This window comes from Trichoderma gamsii, assembly GCF_001481775.2.
Source record: "Trichoderma gamsii strain T6085 chromosome Unknown Scaffold_40.2, whole genome shotgun sequence".
NCBI lineage: Eukaryota > Fungi > Ascomycota > Sordariomycetes > Hypocreales > Hypocreaceae > Trichoderma > Trichoderma gamsii.
Window position 1 is genome coordinate 296,892 of NW_020171377.1, and position 22,447 is coordinate 319,338.

A 22,447-nucleotide genomic window follows, 5' to 3' on the forward strand; every position below is an offset into this window, starting at 1 on the left:
TGATGATGTAACATATGTAGAGAGATGTGAGACATCTTGCTTGTCCAAATTTGATTGCAGACTCATAGACTAGATTTATATCGAAGAACTTGACGTCGCAAAAGAAGATTCCCGTTTAGAGTACAACTGATCAAGTTTGTGTGCATCTTCTAGGCCTCTGGAGGCACTTCCTTGAGATAATCCTCCAAAACAAGACCATCCCGGGCTCTTTTCCATCAAAACCTTCCTCCATCACACTACCCGGTTCTCATGCCAATCCTCTAACCGAGGCTCCCCATGTTGCGTTGAGATCGAGCTTCTGCGTTTGGCTGAGCTATCAGGAACTTGACTAGCTTGTCTTTATCGATCTCTCCTCCCCACCGCAGGCAAGCAGTCCAGTTCTCATACCATGTCTCGTTTGACTCTTTCAGACCGGAGAGGGCGCTGACTATAAACCATATTCCAGGGGTATCAGGGTAGTTTGCCTTGATGATGGTCCAGTTGTGTATACGGCTCATCGCATATGCGTCAAGCGAAGCGAAGGATTCTCGATTGCTTCTGGTGAAGTCCGATATGATGTTGAACATATCACTTTGAGAAACTCTTAGGACCGTTGTTTGAATCAGAGCTAACAGTTGCCTTGAGGTCATCTTGTCAGAGCCAAATCCTTCGTCTTCGAGCTTGATCCTGATCTTCATTGACAGAGCATTCATCAAGAAGCCTGTTGCCTTGATATCTTTGACTTGCCAAGCCACAGCAGCAGTCTTATCGTCTGGCTGCCCATAAATGACGCTCTAAAGGCCTAAAACCTTGCGTGGAGCTTCCCAATTGATGTCATATTTGCCGACCAGGCGTCCTCTGCCTCTGCTATCTGTAAGACTTCCTTGTCAAGGTGGTATTCATGGCTGCTTTGTTCGTCAAATTGAGCTTCGTCTTGAAAATGGAATTGATCCAGGAGACAGCTTTGTTTGAGATTCGGCTTCGTCGTGAAAACTAATTTTCATCACTCATCAGATCATGAAATGCATCACGGTGGCGTCATCGCGGGGGCTCATACCGTGTCAAGAAGCGAGAATGGATTATATTGCAGCAGCTGGAGCTGAATTATGGAAGAGGGAAGGGCAATATGCTTGACTAAGAGCAAACGGATGTTGCAAACGAAACAATAGATAAGTGGGCTTGTCAAAGAGGGTGGACCTGCCTGACCATTCAACGCTTTATAATCTTCAGTGACATTCATCATGCCAAAACCGAATGAATTACGGGCTAGTCTGCTTCCATACGGCTTGGAGAGTAGTAGATGCGCATGTCAAGGTGATAGAACCTAGCCTTTTGATATGCCCAACTGAATCCTTGAACTATCGCAGGGTGTCATCTGTTCCTTTTCTCATACACCGTCTATTTCTTAACCCAGAAAAGGCACGTATGCCGCATAGAGCTCGAGCAATATCTGAGTCTCCCCGCTTCTTTTCTGTTAAGATATTCATTTAGGCTTATCTTCGGGAGTGTATCGGAAGTTACCGAAGTGCCGACATAGTGACACAAAGATGAACTGGAGATGAGACATAGCTCCACATGAGACCGCCTATCACACTCTTTAGACCGGTCTATGGGTGATCATTACAGAGACCAAGTCCTTGCATCAAGGAAACTGATGCCATACGCAGTCGTAGGCTCTTATCTGCTCTAAGATGACATGTGTAGAACCCTTAGCATCGGTACACTCTGAAGGTGTGCTAGTTTTGTCTTGCCAGTCACAAATAACTCCATTTGCACAGGGCAGCTCAACAGAAAAGAGGAATATCAGTGTAAAGCCAGTACAGCCATTTCATCTTACTCTATCTTTCTCTCATTAGAGCCCGCATATTTACCAAGTTGGAGATAGCTATCAGCTGAAAAATCTCAAACTAGCTATGTTGTACGTCAGTAGAGTTTTAATTCATATACGAAAATATTCGGAACTATTAGATTCAACATAAAAAAGTGATGAGCTAGTTCTGTCTTCAAACATTTATTAAATGATTGTTTTTTTTTTTTTTTTTTTTGGCTACTAAAAGCAATAGATATTTCGTACAACGAGCCTCAGTTAATGGATGAATTCTGAGATGTGTTAAGAATAAAGGCGACTTTAAATCTGCATAATTTAAACAATATGTAAATGGTGTCTTATCTCTAGCTCGCGGCGACCTATATTGGTTAGGAATGTCTGACCGGTTGCATCCATCTGCTTCTGGATATTTCTTTGTATCGGAATATTCTGGTGGCTGCGTACCAATCAACACTGAATTACATACAAACAAAGAAAGTCGGTATCAATCATCTGGTACTGTATGCTTCAATGGTGTACTTTATCATCCGGGTTATGATTGAGCCGATTATCAGTAGACTCTAAGCTTGTGTCCTTATTGCTCTACCCCATGAGGCACTTGTTGCATCATACTACAAGTGTCGCAAAGATGACAGGAAAGAATTCGTACGGAAGTTTTGAAATGATTTGATGACACCTAAATCTTGCTTGAATTCACCAGGTTATATGGTATCTATTCATGCGACGTTGAACCAGCCGTTTAGCTTAAGCCCATATCACGTTCGTTCATATTATAGCTCGTTTTATTTTTCCATGAGCAGTAGAATCAGCGCTTCGTTTTTATCTAGCTAAAAATCATGATATAGACTCTTTTCTATTTGTTCTTACACAAATTTGCTCCCAGATGACTCCTTTTTTACATCGTTATAGCTGACAAATGTGAACCTTGATGGCCGCGCACCTTGATGGCCTCTCAACCCCTCACGGCCTTCATCACATCTTATTCGCCATTCCCATGTCGCCTTTTGGGCATCACGTATCACCAAAGGCAGAATCAAGGAAATATAAACCCAATTTCCATCAAGGTTCACAGATATGCTGGTGCTGATTGGCGAAGGTTTCTGATTTTACCTGTGGGCCATGTTTAGCTCATAAAGCGGCCAGTTGGTTGGAGAGAGTGGAAGCGGAGATGATGAAAATAGAAACCATGAGTAGGAGTTCCAAACTTGATATTCACATCATACATTGCCAAATATAAAAAGGAGGAGTATTCCTCTCATGTTGGCGGTTTCTGCATCTCTGCCAATCTCAACAGCGTCTCCCTCCAAGCCACTGACAATCAAGTTGACACCAACACACCTGTTCACCAGACTGAAATCGATTATAAATGCAATACTGTTGCTTGAAATCTGTGTCAGCTTGGCGCCTTGAGATCAGTAGCCATCCTCGTCTATGCTGGAAGAGCTATTGAAGAGTAGACTTGGCCTTTCTCTCGCGAGATTCTCTTTTCCTATGTCCACTGTTGATCATTCAGCTGAGGAAACATGCTGTGCTCTGTCTACTACAGATATCCCAACAAAAACAGATACCAAGGGGTTATTTGTGGCCACTTGGGTGGGGGTTTGTAATCTTGTCAAGTAATAATCATGCCAATCCAGCTTCTGATTCGCAGCACATTTGTGCTCCCACTCTGACTTCCGTCTCTTCCCGACATCTCATGGATGCATACATGATCCTAACGGAGAGTATTGCTTCATTTTGATATAATCACATGCTGCTGAAACGATCATTGTCCTATTAGCTCCATGTCTCCCTACTTTCGGCTCACAAGGGATCGGGTAAGCCACTAGTAGAATCATGAAGCTACTCAGGGCCGCGTGATAGTTTTCACGGGATGATCTAGGCTAGGTCTATTTGTTTGTCTGCCCCTTTTCAGCTTCGGGATTCATGCCATGCTATCACCAATAGTGATTGCCCCCCAATATTCTTGTTGGCCGACCCGTGGGGGCTGCCGTCGAAGCCGCACTGTTCACACCTCACCAGTTCCTCATTTCCGCTTCCGATGCTAGTAATGCTGTGTTACGTCAAGCCAGAGCTGCACAGCCGCTTTGTCACCGTTTATCAACGGCTCGATTCTCGTGCAGGCGCCCCCCAAAAACCAATCAATGGCCTCGTTCGAGACCTCTCATGACGTGGCCAATACACCCCTATCGTCAATAGTCATGTCGGCCAACTTTCTTATCTTTCGTCCTTAGATAAGAGGACACTTTGTCGACTTTGGTGAAAACCTTCAATAATCTGTTGGTCCAGCAGTGTTGCCTTCCAAGGGAGGAAGGAAATGGCTCCCGTGATCACCCTACGACTGCTATGAGGCCAAAGCTCCAGCTCTAGCTCTGCGTATTTGCCTCATCAGCGCATATCCAGTTGACTGTTCTGATTCGAATAATTTCATAAAAGTATACCAGTTTTTGCCAAAATGCACGTCCTCAGCTCTTTTCGTTGTTGTCGATCAGCTACTTCGTGTAAAACTTTATATCCGTCGTATGTGATCTAAAAATCTTGATTCATGGAAATGTATTTAAACTAGAAGGTTAATGAAGTGCTTATATAGTAGAATTGCCCTTGACAAGTATGCGTGGCTACACAACTATCTTCAAAATAACCGTATGTCTGCATGTCTTGGCATGCATGTCTCACACCATTACAATCATCAATCCATTCCAGCCGTTACGAACCTGAATGCCCCTGCAGTTGCCACCCGAGCAAAACACTCTTGATGCCCAGCTTGTTGGCTCTAGCTGTTGAGCTCGGGTTGCCATTACCTGTCCCTCGGCCAATGAAGGCGTCTTATGACCAGAGCGGATGATAAATGACATTTCAAGTTCTATGGCCACGCATGGGCATTGACGAATGCATGTGAAGATTTTCACGTCGACAGTTGGCCATCCCCTGATAGCTTGCACTAGCTCGCTGGCTAAAGCTCCTACATGTGAGCTTTGAGGATGAAACTAGCGAAGAGTGCAGGATTTAGTACGTGGGGAGTTGTGAGTGGAGAGAGTACAGGTGACAGGTTGAAATGTCAGAAAACACAGCTTCGATCTGTCTATAAAAGCAGCAGCTTTCGCTTGCTTTTTCAATTTCTTGCCATCACTACAGCCAACTCCAAGATCAGAACCACTCAACAAACAGCTATCTTTACGACTTTCTAAACGACTTTCAGTCTCAACTTCAAAATGTCTCCCTGGTGAGTTCATCCCGACTTGACTCTCAGTAACCTTTCACCATCTATCGATTCGCATTCTGGATGTCTTTTTCATTTGATCGCTAAGTGCGAAACATTTCAATATATTCTATGAATGAAAAGTCAGTCTTTGTGGTCATATTAACATCTTCTCATAGCTCCTGCAACACCTGCAACTGCTCCACCACCTGCAGCGACTGCTCTTGCTGCAAGGTAAGCTTGATCAGTTCAAGTTGGATGAATACACCAAACAAAGGTCTAACACACGATGGTTCACAGCACTAAATGTTCGACATGTTATCCAGTCACTAGAATGACATTGCATCCTAAGAGCGGCTTGTGGACTTGGATGATTGACAAGACACTATGAGTGAGGCATCGGGACATATAGCTTCCGCCATGGACGATATAGCATAAGAAAGCAAGAAAATGAATAAAAACATTTGTTTTTGAATATCTGTTCGATGCAATCATTCTGCTGCTGGCTTTTTTCTTCTTTGTAAATTGTAATTTCATGAGAAATAATCGTTTCGCATGTAGATGTTGCTACGCTAGATACAAGCCAAGTGGATGGCACGGCACGTCAGAAATGGGATATGACAGCGCTATGGAACGACTTATTGAACAGTAGAGAGCTCGCATGACGGACGTTTTCGTAGATCTCTTAAAGAGATAGAAAGACAAAAAAGACCTCGGGGCTGAATGAAAAGAAGCCGAGAATCGCAAAAAATGATGCCCACTATCAGAGTCGAACTGATCACCTTGTCATATCACAGAAGTACTAGTGACACGCTATACCGCTTAGCCAAGCGGGCAGGTAGGATTGTTGAAAGCCCCTTCCACTTTTCAAACTTATAAATGGAGCGCAATGGATCTTCTGCGAGTCTCGGTATTGATCCAAGCGGGCGACTGGTTTTTGATGCTAATGTCAACACTTTTGTAGTATATAAACTATACCGCTTAGCGCCAAGCGGGCAAGTAGCTGTTGGAAGCTCCTTCCATCTTTAGGCTTATAGAGCAAACAGGTTGATGCTCAACTTTGCTCGCCACGATCTGGATCACTCTCATCATCAGAGATCACGGATCTCGGCGGAATTTCGCTCTCTATTGCAAAAGCCTATTGATAACATCGACAACTTTGTAGATGCCATATTCTGCTGATTTTCTAAGGCTGCTGTTATAAATTACATCAATTACAGTAAGCCGTTTTGAAGCTGTTGCGAAAGCCCCGGATTTCAACTGTTTATAGTTCAAAAGGCATGGAACTTGGATCGTATAAGTACTATTGCGACAAGGATGTTCTTTTACAATATGGTCTACGAACTATTAATGCCTCAGTACTTAACTAGCTTAGCCCAATTGAATAGAGAATTGACGCATTTTACTTTTGTCTTACCGACAGAGCAATCTCTCCTAGAGCTTCACATCGGATATTTGACAGGTTCTGCAAAAGTTTTCGGGCTTCGGACTTCATTTTTACTACTCGTTTTGCCGAGTCAGACACAGCGCTTCTTATTTACAGTTGTCCACAGACGTACCGATTTTATGTCCGAGATTGACTGCGAACTGGCAGCACTATTCTGTATAGACACCTGAGATCTTGGCTTTCATCCTATGATGCTGCTTCCGACGGGTCGCTCATACCTATAACGGCACTTGCTCAATCTTTATCCAAGTCGGGAATGCGGGGGATAATCGGAATCAATCAAATGCTGGGGTAACGGACGATTCGTTGTAGCCATTGCCGAAGCCTTATCCATTTATAATGCAACATCAAGTCACTTAGCGTAGATATCTGGGCAATTGCTCCTCATATGATCCCAATTGCACGTGAGAAATTTACCTATTCTTTTCTGTTATTACTATGTATTGGTGGAGGCGATTTTGCCGAAATAATGCAGTTAGATCGTTGGCCTGGCTAGTGCCTGGAACATGCGGGTATCCAAATGCGCCTGATCTCTTTATTCAGGCGAGATCAACGCATATCTTCACACATGGAGTTGCAAATATGCCCGACGGGAAATTTGCCCTTGCGCTGCAAAAGGAAAGTCTATAGTCAAGGTGCAAACTGGCATTTGGAAGCGTATCATTGGTGGTCTTCGATGCGCCTGTGAAATTAATATACTTGGCGACGCCCGCATTATGGGTCATAGCAGCTTGCGGTTAATCATGCTGCGAATATGGAAGAACCTCATTGCCGCACCTCGGCCGATACCAAGGGTTCTCCATATTGTGTTCTCATGATGAGGGTAAACATTCGGCTTGTCCATGGAGTAAAATTCGGACCAGCTCTCAGGATTGAAGATGCAGCGTCTGAACTTCCCTTTTGATCATGGCATATTAAGAGTGATAACCGACGGGCCTATAGCTCCATGGCTTTCAGTATAAATATAGCTATAATGCTGAGTAAAATCATGTGTGAAAGGTGACAATCGTGACTCTTTCTATCATCTCAATTTGTTACTCGGTAACACTGAGGGTTCATCACGATGGGCTTCTCTCGGGCCTTGGTTACGGCACTCACTTATGGGTCTATTGCCCAAGCCACATACGATGTCTTTGACTATGTAGACCCGTTAATTGGAACAACCAATGGAGGTGAGTACATGCCAAGCCTTATATAAGTTTTAAATGAAACAACTAAGACCAGATTGAGAGTTGACAATGCTCCAGGACATGTTTTTGCGGGCGCAACTCTTCCATTCGGCATGGCCAAGGCCGTGGCCGATTCAGTCAACGATAATGCCGGCGGTTATGCTTCAGATGGTGGCCCCAGTAAGTTTGACTACGAGACTGAGAAATAGATCTTAAGAATTAAAGGCGTGGGAAATTATAACTTTTGTCTGACGATGATGCTTTAGTTACTGGATTCTCTCATATGCACGACAGTGGAACGGGTGGTGTAAGTGCTTTGTCGTTGAGAATAAAAGTCTCCTAGCTAATTGTCTCTAAAGGGTGCTTCTCTTGGAAACTTTCCTCTGTTTGCACAAAGTGGCTGTTCTGGTGGCATTCTTGATAACTGCTATTGGACCAAAAATGACCGCCAATCGATGCCTATCAACAGTTCCGTGGAGGCCCATCCAGGGTTCTTTTCAGTTACTCTCAATACTTCCATCAAAGCCGAGATGACAGTAGCGAACAAAACAGCGCTATATCGATTTACGTTCCCTGACGAGCCTGTGCCAATGAAGGGAGGCGATGCGACGGGCGCAAACGCTATCCCATATGAGCCAGTGATTTTGGCCGATCTGACAGATCTGTCAGATTCCAGAAGCAAGGGAAGCGTGAAAGTTGACCCCGGCAGTGGGCGCATTACTGGATCTGGCACATTTAACCCGTCATTTGGCGTTGGCACATATAATCTGTATTTCTGCGCTGATTTCAAGGGAGCCAGCATCAAGGACACCGGCATTTTTCAGAATAACAGAGCCGGGACAAACTTCAAGCAACTCAATACAGAGACCGCAACGGTCACAGGACCACCTGTGCCCGGAGGTGCTTTTGTGCAGTTTAACAAACCCAGCAACAACCAGATACTGGCCAGAGTGGGTTTGTCATTCATCAGTGTGAATCAGGCATGCGGCAATGCCCAGTCTGAGATTCCCAGCTTTGACTTTCAAGGGACTCTGGATACGGCAGAGGACGCGTGGCGAAAGAAGCTGGGAGTCGTGCAAGTTGATAACACAGGGGTAGACACCGACATTCTGACGACTTTTTATTCGGGGCTTTATCGATCAATGATATCTCCTCAGGATTATACTGGAGAGAATCCACTGTGGGAGAGCAGTGAGCCTTGTAAGTCTCATATAAATCCTCGCTACAGTGAATGAAGCTCTGCGATGCTAATCGTGGCAGATTATGACTCTTTTTACTGCATCTGGGATTCATTCCGCAGCATTCACCCGTTAATTACGCTTGTCGACCCATACAGCCAAACACAAATGATTCGCGGACTCATTGACATTTACCGTCACGAGGGAAAGCTGCCCGACTGTCGCATGACTTTCTGTAAAGGCTGGACACAAGGAGGTAGTAACGCCGATGTGGTTTTAGTCGATGCGTATTTGAAAGGACTTCATCAAGGTATCGACTGGCAGACTGGATACGAGGCGTTGATCTCGGACGCCGAAGGTACGTACCTTTTCATGTCTTGAAACAGGACTTCATACTGACCTACAAGAAGACGAGCCTGTGAACTGGGGAATTGAGGGACGTGGCGGTCTGACCAGCTGGAAGACGCTTGGATATATTCCCACTGATGTTTTTGATCCCAATGGTAAGCTGAATTCCGTCCATTGGACATTGTAGCAGCGGATACTTACCCAGGAGTAGGAGTTGGTACCTTCTCACGATCCATCTCGAGAACCGTCGAATATGCTTACAACGACTTTTGCATTGCCGAAATTGCCCAGTCTCTCCATAAGACAGCTGATTCAGAGAAATATCTTAAGAGATCTAAAAACTGGAAGAATATGTGGAACCCGAACCAAAACTCATATATCTACGTCAACCAATCTGATGGCTCGACCGGCTATGTCGACAGTGGCTTCTACGGCTTTCTGCAGCCGAGATATTTGAACGGCACGTTTGGATATCAAGACGCTATGCTATGTTCACCGATGTTTCAGCCGGATGCTTGTTATTTGGTTCCTACCGGCCACGAGGTGAGAATTCTTTTGCATCTCCTCAACTCTGGAGTTGTATCGCAGCCCCGACCCACTTACCCCAGACAAACACGCCCACAATGACGATCCCGCATAGTGACTTGAAATTTTGGCTACGTCTTCTTAATTACTAATTCATTTCTTTAATTCTAGACTTATGAGAGCAGCAGCTGGCTCTACACATTCTTTGCTCCTCACGACATGAGCGATCTTATCACCACCCTTGGCGGCCCAGACACATTTACCAAGCGCCTTCAATTCCTCCACACGACTCCAAATTTACTTTACTTTGGTGACGAGCAAGCTTTCCTTTTAGTCTTTCTCTTCCACTATGCTGGTCGTCCTGGCTTGTCCTCGTATTTCAGCCACTACTACATCCCTTCGCTATTCAACGCCAACGTAGACGGCATCCCTGGCAACGACGACTCCGGCGCCATGGGCGCTTTCAGCACTCTTGCCATGATGGGTATGTGGCCAATGGGCGGACAAAATGTCTATCTTATCTTGCCCCCATATTTCCCAGAGGTGAGCATCAAAAACGGCCTGACGGGCAAGACGGCGACGGTGAAGAACATCAACTTTGATGGAGGGTATGAGAACATTTACATCCAAAGCGCGAAGCTTAACGGAAAGCCGTATACGAAGAGCTGGATTACGCATGACTTCTTTGCGAATGGAGGCGTGTTGGAGTTGACGCTGGGGAAGAATGAGAGCAGCTGGGGCACAAGCTCGTCTAGTCTGCCACCTAGTTTAGATCTAGACATTTAGATTTACGAGTGGAATAGCGTAAAAGGCTAAGCAAATGATTCACAAAGATTTCAAGATCTTATTGGCCTCTTTCCTTTTGGCTGCTGCGAAAAATAAGTGATTTGATGTCGATATTGTAGCCTCCTGCTGGAGTAGAGTATCATTGGTATAATTGTATATAAGCATTAAGCACCCACCACTCGTTACTCGATGATGATGTCCTCCCCCAGCTTTCTCAACGGTAATCTTCCCAATAAGCCGTCCAGCCTCCCAGAGCTCCTCAAAACATCCTTTGCATCTTCTGGAAAGGCCATTCTCATCCTCCCCACGCGCTCCCATGACCCTCTTCCCGTCCTCTCCACAACCAGCAGCATCACCGTGGCCTCTTCCACAAACCACAGCACGCTCATCTGCTCTCCCTTTCCATGCCGCGTTATGTACTCCTTGATGCTGCCAATGCTGTTTTCGCCTCCCTGACAGGCGGTTTCTGTCCCGCTGCCTCGACTCATCCGCACGTCAACGCTGAGGCCACTGAACTGCCAGCCTTCGGAATGAGTTTTTGCCTTTACGCGGTCCAATACTAATGGATCTTTCACGCGGAGGGCATATCTTGCTGGACGGAATCGTGGGGGCGAACTAAGCTGCTCTGCGAAATCGTACACCACAGAACCGTCTGGCCCAAGCACCGTCATCTCTGGCGAGTATGTCCACTGGACAGACGATGGCTCGTTTCTCGTCAGCTGTGTTGCCGTCACATAGTGATGAGTGAATATCTTTCGACTTTTCACTCTCGTCTCAGGATCGGCGGCGATTGTTACGGATGAAAAGAGCTCAACTGGGCCAGACCATCCTGCCCACGACCAACTCGGCAAATGATTCCTTCGTTGCGGCTGTGTGCCGACTTTATGATGCCAGAAGCACATTGACAATGCGAATAGATGTCTTGTCCTCGGCATGCCATTATTTTCTTCCGATGGCTCTGTCGGTGCCCATATTGGGATACCCACCAGATCGCTCAGTTTTCCCCTTCCAAGCGTGTTCTCCAGTTCTCGCCAAAGACCCAAGCACGCATCCAACGAATCTTCGTCCCGGCTCAGATTCCTATTTGTGTATTTCGTAATATGCTGGTCTACTTCACGGAACAGACTCAGCGTGCTCGCCTCTCCCAGCTTCTGAGGTAGCTTCTTCCACCGCTCCCAGCTGCCGTCCATGTATGATACCCCGTTAAATAGGCCGGGACGCACGAAATCGCACATACGCTTCTCTGTCGGATCGTGGTAAAACTCAAGCGGTAGGTCCAAAGTCTCAGGGCACGCCAAACCCTCGCACTCCCAGTACATTTGCTGCTCTGTGAAAACCAGTCGTCGCCGGGAGAGAAGTCCTTCTTGATATGTCCATCCTCGAGTGTACCATTTTGAGCCCTCAACGAGAAGGCGTGGGTCCTGGAGACTTGAAACGAGAGTCACGTTAGATGTAGTAAATTTGTATTTTGGTTGAGTTGGTCGCGTTGTTGATCCAACTCCCGGCAGCCCGTGCATGGCATTGTCGCCAGCAGCGGCGATTATTGTGAATGCAGCTCCTCTGTAAATCTCATCCATTCGATGGAGATGCCCCCTCCTCTCTTCCACATTTGTGCTGTCTATGCAGAAGCGATCTACCCAGAGATATCTGAAGCCGAGTTCAAGCGCTACTGTAGCAGCATCTTTAACAACACGCGGGAAAGTTCCATCCTCTTTCGCATCGCCCCATACGTAACTCAGCGCTACAAAGTCTTCTCGCAGGGATGCTTCGACCACCCGTGGAGGAGATTGGCCGCAATCGATGAGTCTGAATCCCTTGATCTCAGCTTGAACCGATCTCCGCGAACATCGTCCTTGGTGGTGATTGTCGCAAAAGTGAAGCCACTCTCGCACAAGGCTTAGATCGGCATTCTTCCCGATTTCTCGTCCCCAGACCCCTCTCTGCGGCCAGAAAGCATCATCGGGTAAATTAAATGTTGGTGATGGTTGTGGTGAGGATGTTTGAGATGGAGCGGTTAATTTTCTTCCTCCACCGCTTCTTCCCCTCGCAGTGTCTACCAACATCTCAGGCCTTGTTCGAAGCAGCATGGCCGATTCGCGGAACCATTCAGAATCTACGTCAGGATCCTGTCCATTGTGAGCCTTTGTCTTGGAGATGACCGAGAAGAAAGCTGGACTGAGCCCCTTGGCTCGTCCTTTGGCCGGGTGATCCTGCATCTTGGCTGAGTCGATGAAGTAGCTCGTATCTCGCGTTGACAAGGCCACCAAGTTGTACTCTCCGGGCTCTTTACTGGGAACATGAACCTCCCAGAACAGCTTACACATCGGACAAGTTGCCGACCAGCGGTTCTCCTCCAGAAGCTTCAGCCGTGATACAAAGTGCTCCCGTGTCTCAAAGTCTGAAGCCCCGCCGTTAGCTGGCTTGGTGAAAGTTGCGTCCACCTCATCCAGAGTCTCTTCGATTTCAGCGGCTATCCGCGCGCAAGCCTCGCACAGCGCCGGGTCGCGATTCACGCCCATGGCCGAAGGGGGCCTCGAGTTTGGCCGTGAGCCCGAGGCGGCATCTGAGTGCGCCGACGGCGATCGGCTCTTCTGTCCGCTTAGCCGGCGGATCAGTGATGAGCGCCGCGACCCGGTCTCGCTGCCACCCGGAGACGAGTCGACGGTGAGATGCTGGATCATGTTGCGCAGGGGGTTCTTGGACCGGCGACGCCCCGTCTCAGAAGCGCCGGGAGATGCGTCTCTGGGGTCCAGATGATCAGCCATTGTGCATTTTCCAGGGATCGAATCTGTCGGATCTGATACGAGGCACTGTGCTGTTGGGCTCTGCAAGAAGCAGTGTCGTTCGTAGTTATCGTCGAGCTCTCCTCTGCGGTGCTTTGGGGCTGCGTCAAAAGGGGCAGAGGGGCACAGGTGTGTTTTATGTTATAATGCTGGCTTGTTATGGCTGAAATGCCTGGCTCCTAGCGGCTAGAGTTTTGGAGGATTGGAAAGGAGCGAATGTGTTGAAATAGCTTCAAGCAGCACAAACAGGGGACAAAAGGGTCCGTGAGTCTAGCGAGGGGGTTTCACTCCGTCCAAAGTGGTGGCGGCTTTTAATGAATCAGTTGGTATTTTAAGATCCTGTTCCATGTAGTAGGAGCTGTAGGAGCTGGGCGACGGGGATGGAGAGATTATACTATTAATGCAAGCGAGAAAGAGTGTATATATCAACGTGAATGGGGAGCAGTCAAAGATATAAACTCGCGAAAAAAAGAAGTCGTATACGCAACTGTATACATCCATGTATCCATCTTTCTCTACTCCCTGGCCACATCATAGACCAACAATCCACCCACAAGTGTTACGCATCCTTTAGCACTGTGCCACTAACAAACGCAACTGGAGTGAAAGAAGGGAAAAAACTCACAATTCGCCCCCTTCGCATGCAATGTGGAGTTTGCTTCATTTACTCTATTAATAACTTGCAATCTTGCTGTGCCGCCCAGCGAGATAAATAATTGATCCCATAGGCATTGAGGCGCAGGGCTGACGATGGCCACCCTGGCCCAGGCGCATTTCCCAGCAAGATTTGGGTGGAGAAAGGAGACAAGCTGCTGAGATTGCACATGATTCTCGTCGCAATGGATACCTCATGCATCAATGCAAAGCTTAGCTCTTTGACTCTTGTAAAGAGGCATTGAGAAACTAGTTTTCGGGCTTCGGCACAGGCACAAACAAACGCCCCATCCTAGCGCAACTCCATCAATCCAATCATGGTTTCTGAGAGTTGGCGCCGGCAGCCAATTCTGGCGGCACGCGACTAGAAGATTCAGGCAGCATAAAAGCTCCAAGCCGGTAGCACCATCTGCTAGGCAGTGGCTGGGCGGCTAACAGGACGTTGAAACGGTCTAGGATCTCGCATAGTGGCTGCTAAAGCGCTGTCAAACGCGTGCTCATCCGCACCTACAGTACAATTCGATGTTGTGGGCGGCTCGTCCTCTGATCGCCAACAATAGCTTCGACCAACATTCCAGAAGTGGTGTTTGCCTTCCACAAATCTTCGGCGCTTACAAGTATGCTAGGCTATTGCCTGACTTGGTTTCTCAGCCTCGCTATTAGCTCGTCTCAGCTCGTCTTACAATAGACTACATGTATGTGATCAGTATACCAACCAGCAAGAGGCGCATGTAAGAGGAACCGAGATCCGCAATGTGCCATTTTGACAGCAGCCCAAGCGTTAAACCTGATGGCCTCTGGTCTGGTCTGCTCTTCGATCTTAGGCTAGTATCTCTTTTCGATATCGACGGATCACATAATTGATGCCCGAGCGCAAAAACTTCTTCCATAGAAATAGATCCCATATTCTAAGCCACCTTTTGCTCACTAGCAGCATCGTGCCAGCAGCCACGACCCCATCCCGCTCCCCGCTTCTCTCCACCCGCATCGATCACAATGGCCTGCAGCTTGCTTTTTACAGTGTAGGTCAGTCAGCTAACGCTATGATGTTTACACCAAAAAGAGGCGAAGCTTAGGCGGTAAGCTGAAGCTGTCTTCCAAAAATACATAATAGAGCGTATCGGTACCGAGCTTGCGGACAATGACCGAAACCAAGAAAACAAACCAAGAGTTACTAACAACTATGAGAGGCTGCGGCAGAAAGGTTTCTTTAGGCTATCAGATGAACGAAGCGAACTGCGCTTTAGACCAGTGCACATTTGTTACTACCTACATGCATAACATGAACTCAGTTAGTACGGCTATTACATGCTGTAATAAGACAGTTGTCCTGGTCCAGCAGCTGATGATAAAGCTTAGCAAAGAAAGTGATATTGCAGCTTGCACAATTGAACTATTCCAGATTTTCCCTGCTACTTCCACGGATTGTGCATTAGCCTTCGTAGTCCTCTCTACGCCTCCACAAAAGATGGCGAAGCTGGCAATGTCTCGTATTGAGCTTTGTACACAACATACCTAAAGAAGCATTTCGTACAAAAAAATACCGAAATACACCTATTGATCGAGTTTACGTTGCATGTACAGGAATAGATTCGCATAGTTTTTTCCCTGGTGTATGTATTTTTAATTCTAGTTTATAGTCTACGCTCCTCCAACGCCGCCATCGTGCGTCAGCGTAATAAAGACAAAAGGTTGTCATCAACACTTGCCTACATTGACACTGATGTCATGTTTCTAGGTGATGTAGTCTGTAGATAGTGCAGGGGTAGGTAAGCCACCTGCATTCACTGTAAGCTCTTACCGACTGCTCCCTACTCCGTTACAAGCAAATTCCCAATCTGTACGCTCTAGCAATATGTTCTCACTTGGAGGAGCATAAAGACCTAGGAAACAAAGACAAACAGTCATCTTCATGTTGAATTTGTCATTGAAGCGACGAGTTCGTGAAACTCACTCAGTTTTGTTCAAATCTTCGATGCTATTTTTGGAATCATATAGGGTTGCAGATAGAGATATAAGCACTAGTGTCACATCGTCTCAGATCTATTGTACGCTGGATCAAAGCAACATGTATTCATCTCAAAAGCTCTGTGTTATAATTATTCACGCTTATTCAATATCCCTCAACTCGCTGCCACGCTTCGTCTGTTTCCCATCGCCAAGACGATCCGCGTACCACAGAAGCCTGCTCAACCACACAATGTGGCTTCATGGGCAGCATGCCAATGGTGTTTGCTTTATCGGTCTGGCGTATGATCATGATCAGTTTCAGGAAGCCTTACGCTCCTTTGAACTGTGATTCGTGTTAGGCACATTATCCAACTCTAGATCACCATCCCTTACCTTTATATGCCAATGTCCATTTGAAGAAACCAACAGAAATCTTGACTTTGTACTTCGGTATCTTCCACCAGGTTCGCAGAATTTGCCAAATTTGCCAGTTTCGCCAGTTTCGCCAGCTTCGCCAGTTTCGCCAATGTCGCCAGCTTTGCCAGCTTTGCCAGTTTTTGAAGCCAAATGACATCTTGAAAGTTATCATCAACACTGATAGCCCGAGTTTCAACTTCAATGGGCTTGGAAACAAGCCTATTTTGAAAGTAAAAACCCCTTTCGATTTCTTGAGCTTGAACCCCATTTTGCCACAGTTCGCGGAATTGAAGAACTTGTAGTGTAAGCATCTTGCGAAGAAGATACAGACGGATATGAGCCACACGTAGAATTCTAACCAATCCAGACTGTGATATAGATGTTTGAGACTGGGTGCGGGAACTCCCAAAGCGTCCAAAATCCGTGATTGCAAAGACATATTGTAAAGAACGAAAAGATGCTGATATTTATGTTACTGCTTGTGTAGAAGAAGCTAACTTCGATCAGTTGCGGTCATGAATGTCAAATTGAAGAAGAATCCACGCAGGTATTTTGGCATTGTCTGCTCATTTCGTGAGCTCTGGCATGTTTGAGCAAATCTGAAAAATAAAAACATTCTCCGTAGCAACTGCCCCAGTCGCATCTTCCCGACCACACTCGGCTTCAACAGTGATGCTGCCTGAGAAACTTCGACATTACACCAAATTAAAGTTCTACGGCGCTGTAATCCTGCTCTGTGTGAATCGGCGGCCTGTGATACCTGCCTTCAGCAACTCGAATATACGAGTCATCCGTTGAGGGTAGGCACGGATTTATTATTCTAATAAAATGTAGAAGCGGTAAAACGCATATACTCTCTATTAGCACGTTACCACTAGAGATTTGCTTGCATCGCCATCGTGTAAGTTATTAAATTTCTTGGTTTTGGATATGAGTCTTCTACTTAATCCTATAGATGACCATGTGATATTCTCGCTCCCAAACAGTAAACCAAATCTTCTACCCTACTAAATGCTGTCAAAATTTTCCAACATTTTCTGAATCACAAACTCAGCCTTCTCCAAAATCTTCTTTGCCTGGTTCTCATCATTCTCTCCTAGTACCCACCAGGGCGCAGCGTTCTCTATTATCTTTTCCAGCCACCATGCCATTTGCCACGCATCTCCTCTGACGCTCTTGGCTGGTGTAGCCACGCCGTTTTCCTCCAGGCGCTTCAGGTACGCGATGTAAAACTCCTTGGGCCAATCACCTCCGTCCAGCCAGTCATCCAAAAACTCGTCAAGAGGTGGAAAGAAGCCAGAGAACTCCCAGTCCACGATGCCTGTGATGCGTGGTGGGCTGCCCGTGACTAAGATATTTCGAGGGAATAGGTCATAGTGGGTAAATTGAAATGTGTCTGTCGGTATGGCGCTTTGTTTGAACATTCCATCAAAGTTGAGCTTTGGCAATCTTTCCTCACAGAGCAACTTGAGAGGGCCTAAGAGGTGTCGGTTGGGTGCAAATGCGTCCAATGATTCCAGCTGTCTCAACTTGTTATCCAGCTTGAGCTTGTAATATTCTTGCATAGTCGCAATTGGAGATGACAGCTTGATCTCTTCCACGACATTGCCTCGAACAGCCATCTTAGAGATGCCCGGACCAAATGGCCGATCAAGGGTTACTCCCTCTTCGGCGCCATTTGTCGACTGTTTTGCCTCTTCACGGATCTTGAGGCTTCCACAGTGCTTTTGGGCCGGGATGTTGAGGCGCCAGCTTGCTACAATATCAGCTAGCTGCAGTGCGAGATCCGTAATTGCTGCAGCATCTAGCTCCTCTAGATCAACGACCTTTCCCGATACTTTAGTCGTAAGAATCCATCCAATATCGTTTTTGCTTTCTGCGTCCGGAGAAACAAGTGCCTCGAGAGACTTCGTCTCCGCATGATCGGTAGAAACAAAGGTTGCTTCCGCTCCAGCTTCAGACCACGCAAGGACTCGCGGAAAGGCGAGATTTGGACAGTACAATTCCAGTAGCCGCAAACAAGCGACTTCGTTTTGCACTTTGTCGCCGTCGTATAAGGTGCCATTAATTTTGAGGACGGCGTCTGCTTCTCCAAGGGCAGCCGTTTTGTCTGCATGCTGCATCTTGAGGAAGTAAATTTTATTGTTGAATGATTTCCCTGCTCCTAGCGGTGTTACGGATTCCACCTTTGTGCCAGCCCACCCATTGCTCATGATCGCGGCAATGGCTTGCTCGCTCATGGAAACGCCATGCGATGGGTGACTTGTCGGAACTTCTGCAGAGTCGACATATCTGGGTTTTGTGTCATTAACGACGGTTTTGATGTTATCCATGGTAGCGCAAATCTTCCTGACGAAAGTAACAAAGATAAAAGGGAGGTTCAGCGAAAAAGCCAGTTGACTGTGTTTGATGTCTGTGGGCTGGGACAGACAATGGTAAAATAATAGAAAGAATTCCCTTTCTAAAAGAAAAATAAAGAAAACGAGAGGTCGATTTTCTACCAATCGACTGCGCCAATCAAGAATTGAAACTTGTCAGTTCAGTCCCCTTGCATACAAGCACCTCTGAGCCTTCTTTGCGTGGCTCTGGCTGATATAGAGTTCCTATTTGCACCTTGGATATGGAGACTGAACAAAAGGATTACCTCAGAGGCCAATGAAGTTAGTTCATGATACGTCATGCTGTACTAGTGGATTTCTCATTGTCTCAGAAGTTACAGAGGTAGGCGCTGCGATTTCCTGCTCTGAGGAGTCGCATACTCGCTGGAGTGGCCCCATGCCCCCGCTATGTATAGCGATCTACTAAGAATGTTTATGAAGATCACGTTCATTAACTTTATGTACAGCTTCCCTTGCTTTACTTTTTCTTCCCACTTTCTCCTTTCTTCTGGAAAAGAGTATCTCGTGCGTCCACAGCATCCTCAGCCGCCTTACTACTAGTGAATGAGCAAGTCACTCATAAAGAGTTGCATCCGCTATATGACCTGTATCTACCGCCTGGCTGCTGTTTCAGCAGTGTTGTTTTGGGATGAATTAATAAAAGAAAGGGCAGGAATTTGGTCGAATGGATGATAATGCTGCTAACGCCTGGGCGGTAAAGACAGTTCTAGCTGAAAGACGAATTCGGAAGCGAGATAAGCAAGAATACTGGAGCGGCTGAAACTAGCTTAAAATCGTTTTCTTGCGACTGCTGTAACTGGAAGAGAAGTACGAGATATACTCCACTACGATCTCTCTTCGATTGGACAGTTAGAGGGTATGTCTCGGATGTGCTCTTCCGATTCTTGGATTATGCGCATCGATTGGTGTTGTGAGTTGGGTACGGAAGCTGGGAACAGGGGCGAGAGCAGGATTACAATGGATGATGCATCGGCTCGCACCCTGTTTGTTTGCCTTTTAGCGGCCCTAGCCCGCATCAATCTTACTCAATCGCTGTCCCTGACTCGTCGGTGGGATTCCCCTGGAAGGATCAAGATCTCAGCCGCACGTTTGTCCCACATTCAGCTCACTGGAGTGGTCGGCGATCTACTGGGGCAAATCGCCACCACCGCTTCGGGGCGGCTCCCGAAAGGTTAGACGCTGCTCAGATGACACTTGGGACGTCTTTAGCTGAATTCAGGAAGAACTCAGGGGAGTATGGCGTAGTATCGTCATACCACCAGGTTGACAGGTCAAGCTAACTCAAAACTTCAGCTTTCAGCAAAAAGGGTGCTCGCGATAAAATAGTTTTATTATAAACTGTCCAAGAAAAATATCCATCAATTGATCAGCTCTCAGGTGGCTCTACGTAGAGTGTTTCTAAAAATGGTAAAAAGTAGGCTATGGAATTTCTTGCGCTGCTATTTTGATCACAATACATAGCTTATACGAGTTTATCATCTATTATAGCATAGACTTTGACGCTGGTGCTAGCTGGTAGAGCCCTTCAAGCATATGATTGTTAGCCATAGCCTTCGCCTGATTATTTATTATAGACTTACCGTAATTGAACTTGGAATGCTTCCACACCGTCATTGTTTGAAGTGCTGTGCCGGTAAGCCATTTTTCGAACTGGCTGCTGCTGAGTTTGCGGCTGAGAATAAATCGTATGTTTTCTCCTTTCGAAATCTGTAGTGACTGATCTCCGATGAACACAACCTGGTCTTCCACAGATTTGATGTTTGTGTGAAAAGCCTCTTCTTGGGGATCCCAAGTACCATTGAATGTCCATTTGTCTGCATCAAAAACGTCTGCGCCCAAAGCCCGATTAACATTGTTGATGCCATTGAGAGCAAATTGACGGGAGAGCCCATCCGACGTATCGTATGCGCGGGAAACAGTAGAGGCGTCTTTGTTGCCGTCAACTCCAATAAGAAACTGGATATTCGACGTGGATGAGCTGCTGGTATATGCAGTCGTGATGCCGTTGACAAGATCCTGGAACTCATTCACTGGCTCGTTTGCTAAGCTGCTTCCCAGCCACAATACTGTGACTCTTTTCCCGCGAAGAAATTGCTGATTCGCCACCCAAGAAACGCCATCCTGATAAGTCATGCATAGGGGATGGCAGGTCACATAAGGCGAGTGGCCCAAGTATGAACGAAGCCCTTCGAGACTTTTTGCCAAGGACGATGCGCAAAGATCAAGCGCAAAGTATGTTACGGGTATCTCCCGTTTGGCAAACTCGCCAAGGATGATGGATGTCTTTGATAGCGACCTAGGATTTAATGGCGTCAATAACAGCATAAATATGCAATTGGAGCGCTCATTCAGAGAACATACCCACTTCCTAACTCCAAAATCACCCCATTAGCTCCAATCGACTGCACTATTGCGTCGACGTTATTGCGGATAACATCTGCTTCGACACGAGTGAGGTAATAGTCAGGAGACTCCGTGATTTTCTCGTATAAATTAAGACCGACAGAGTCCCATAACAGAAGAGATGGTAGAGATCGAGGTGAAGACCTCAAGCCTTGGCTGATGAGCTGCTGAATTTCATCATTGTCGGAACTTCGAGTCTCATCTGATGTTTGCTCCTGCAATATCTCATCGGCCGAGGACTTTACGGGCCTCTCGTGCTCCCTTTGCCCATAGTGGTTTCGACTCTCACTTAATCCGCTGTCTAATCCCATGATTTGCCGTGGCGGATAGAACTGACAGCTAAGATGAAGCGGTAGTTAGATAAGATGATATGTTCAAGTTCTCAAGTGACTGGTAACATCGGACGTTGTGCAGTGATAAGCAAAAGGGCAGATGATAAACTGTGAAATGGGGTTTTTTGATTCCACTAGTATCATCCACAAGCCAAGTCTTGGGAGAGCTTACTAGAGACGTAATATCTTCTGTTGTCAATATGAGGAGGCTTGTTTCGGTTAGCTAGTAAGCCAGTGTTGCTGTGTAGTAGACCAAGAAGACAGAAATGAAGGGTTGGACGTCTCTACCCCGTTGAATAAGCTTCATAAGGGTTATAAATAGCTGCAAACGGGAGCTCCATCAAATTCCACGGTCATATAGCAAGCACTCTCTATACATTACTAACGTCATGGGAGTCCCTGACAGGCAAGTCTCTAACCATGTATCCTAACCACTCCCTCGATACAGTAAACAGATCCGCTAATGCCTCTCTCGGGTAGCACTAATAGCTTCGGCACTTTTCGCGCAAGCTTATTGTGCCAGAAAGCAATGTGCAGCACGCCATCGTATGAGTAATAATTTCACAGGTACATATACCATGACTTCACAACACAGATAATATTGTGGAGTTTGCGGATGCCTCATCCTATCAAGAGACCTAAGAAGCAATTCACTAAGCCAAGTACTAGTGCTTCGAACAAGCACGCGAGAGGCTTCTGCAGGGAGGAAAGGCTCAGGCGTCATAGACCCATAATGCCCCTGACCCAAACCGCTGAAAGAAAAGTGCCTTGTTTTCCAAAGAGCTGAAAGGTAAGACAAATGTCTCAGTTGTCAAGCCAGCCACCGACTAGACTAAATGTAGTCTTCACAGCATCTTTCTAGCACGAGCAGACCGTTGCGCCGTAGTGTATCTGGGTTTAATTGGCCATTATAACAACGTAGGCAGGGTTGTAAATTAGTTACTAATAACTAAAACTAAAACTAATTTTTTAGTTACTAATATTTTAGTAACTAATTATTTAGTTATTAGTTTAGTTACTATAATAACTAAAACTAAACTAAATAATTAG

At 46.3% G+C, this 22,447-nt stretch overlaps 6 protein-coding genes across 6 annotated transcripts; 2 read left to right on the forward strand and 4 right to left on the reverse strand.

Moving 5' to 3' along the window:
* Positions 1-260: 260 nt before the first annotated feature.
* On the reverse strand, positions 261-692 carry TGAM01_v208949 (hypothetical protein; the record flags this gene model as incomplete). Its single annotated transcript, XM_018806910.1, has 1 exon — positions 261-692. The coding sequence occupies one exon, from the start codon at positions 690-692 to the stop codon at positions 261-263; it is 432 nt and encodes a 143-aa protein (XP_018659800.1).
* Positions 693-7,516: 6,824 nt separating this feature from the next.
* TGAM01_v208950 (glycosyl hydrolase) lies at positions 7,517-10,459 on the forward strand (the record flags this gene model as incomplete). The annotated part of the gene is made up of 8 exons (XM_018806909.1): positions 7,517-7,625; positions 7,701-7,802; positions 7,889-7,929; positions 7,982-8,822; positions 8,883-9,158; positions 9,211-9,303; positions 9,360-9,691; positions 9,845-10,459. 8 exons carry the CDS (start codon positions 7,517-7,519, stop codon positions 10,457-10,459), a joined length of 2,409 nt encoding a protein of 802 aa, XP_018659799.1.
* Positions 10,460-10,641: 182 nt separating this feature from the next.
* TGAM01_v208951 (hypothetical protein) lies at positions 10,642-13,224 on the reverse strand (the record flags this gene model as incomplete). Its single annotated transcript, XM_018806908.1, has 1 exon — positions 10,642-13,224. The coding sequence occupies one exon, from the start codon at positions 13,222-13,224 to the stop codon at positions 10,642-10,644; it is 2,583 nt and encodes an 860-aa protein (XP_018659798.1).
* A 1,855-nt stretch (positions 13,225-15,079) lies between these two features.
* TGAM01_v208952 (hypothetical protein) lies at positions 15,080-15,332 on the forward strand (the record flags this gene model as incomplete). The annotated part of the gene is made up of 2 exons (XM_024550447.1): positions 15,080-15,191; positions 15,256-15,332. The coding sequence occupies 2 exons, from the start codon at positions 15,080-15,082 to the stop codon at positions 15,330-15,332; spliced, it is 189 nt and encodes a 62-aa protein (XP_024404828.1).
* Positions 15,333-17,270: 1,938 nt separating this feature from the next.
* On the reverse strand, positions 17,271-18,596 carry TGAM01_v208953 (hypothetical protein; the record flags this gene model as incomplete). The annotated part of the gene is made up of 1 exon (XM_018806906.1): positions 17,271-18,596. The coding sequence occupies one exon, from the start codon at positions 18,594-18,596 to the stop codon at positions 17,271-17,273; it is 1,326 nt and encodes a 441-aa protein (XP_018659796.1).
* Positions 18,597-20,144: 1,548 nt separating this feature from the next.
* TGAM01_v208954 (hypothetical protein) lies at positions 20,145-21,376 on the reverse strand (the record flags this gene model as incomplete). Its single annotated transcript, XM_024550448.1, has 3 exons — positions 20,145-20,185; positions 20,243-20,958; positions 21,024-21,376. 3 exons carry the CDS (start codon positions 21,374-21,376, stop codon positions 20,145-20,147), a joined length of 1,110 nt encoding a protein of 369 aa, XP_024404829.1.
* Between the last annotated feature and the right edge of the window lie 1,071 nt (positions 21,377-22,447).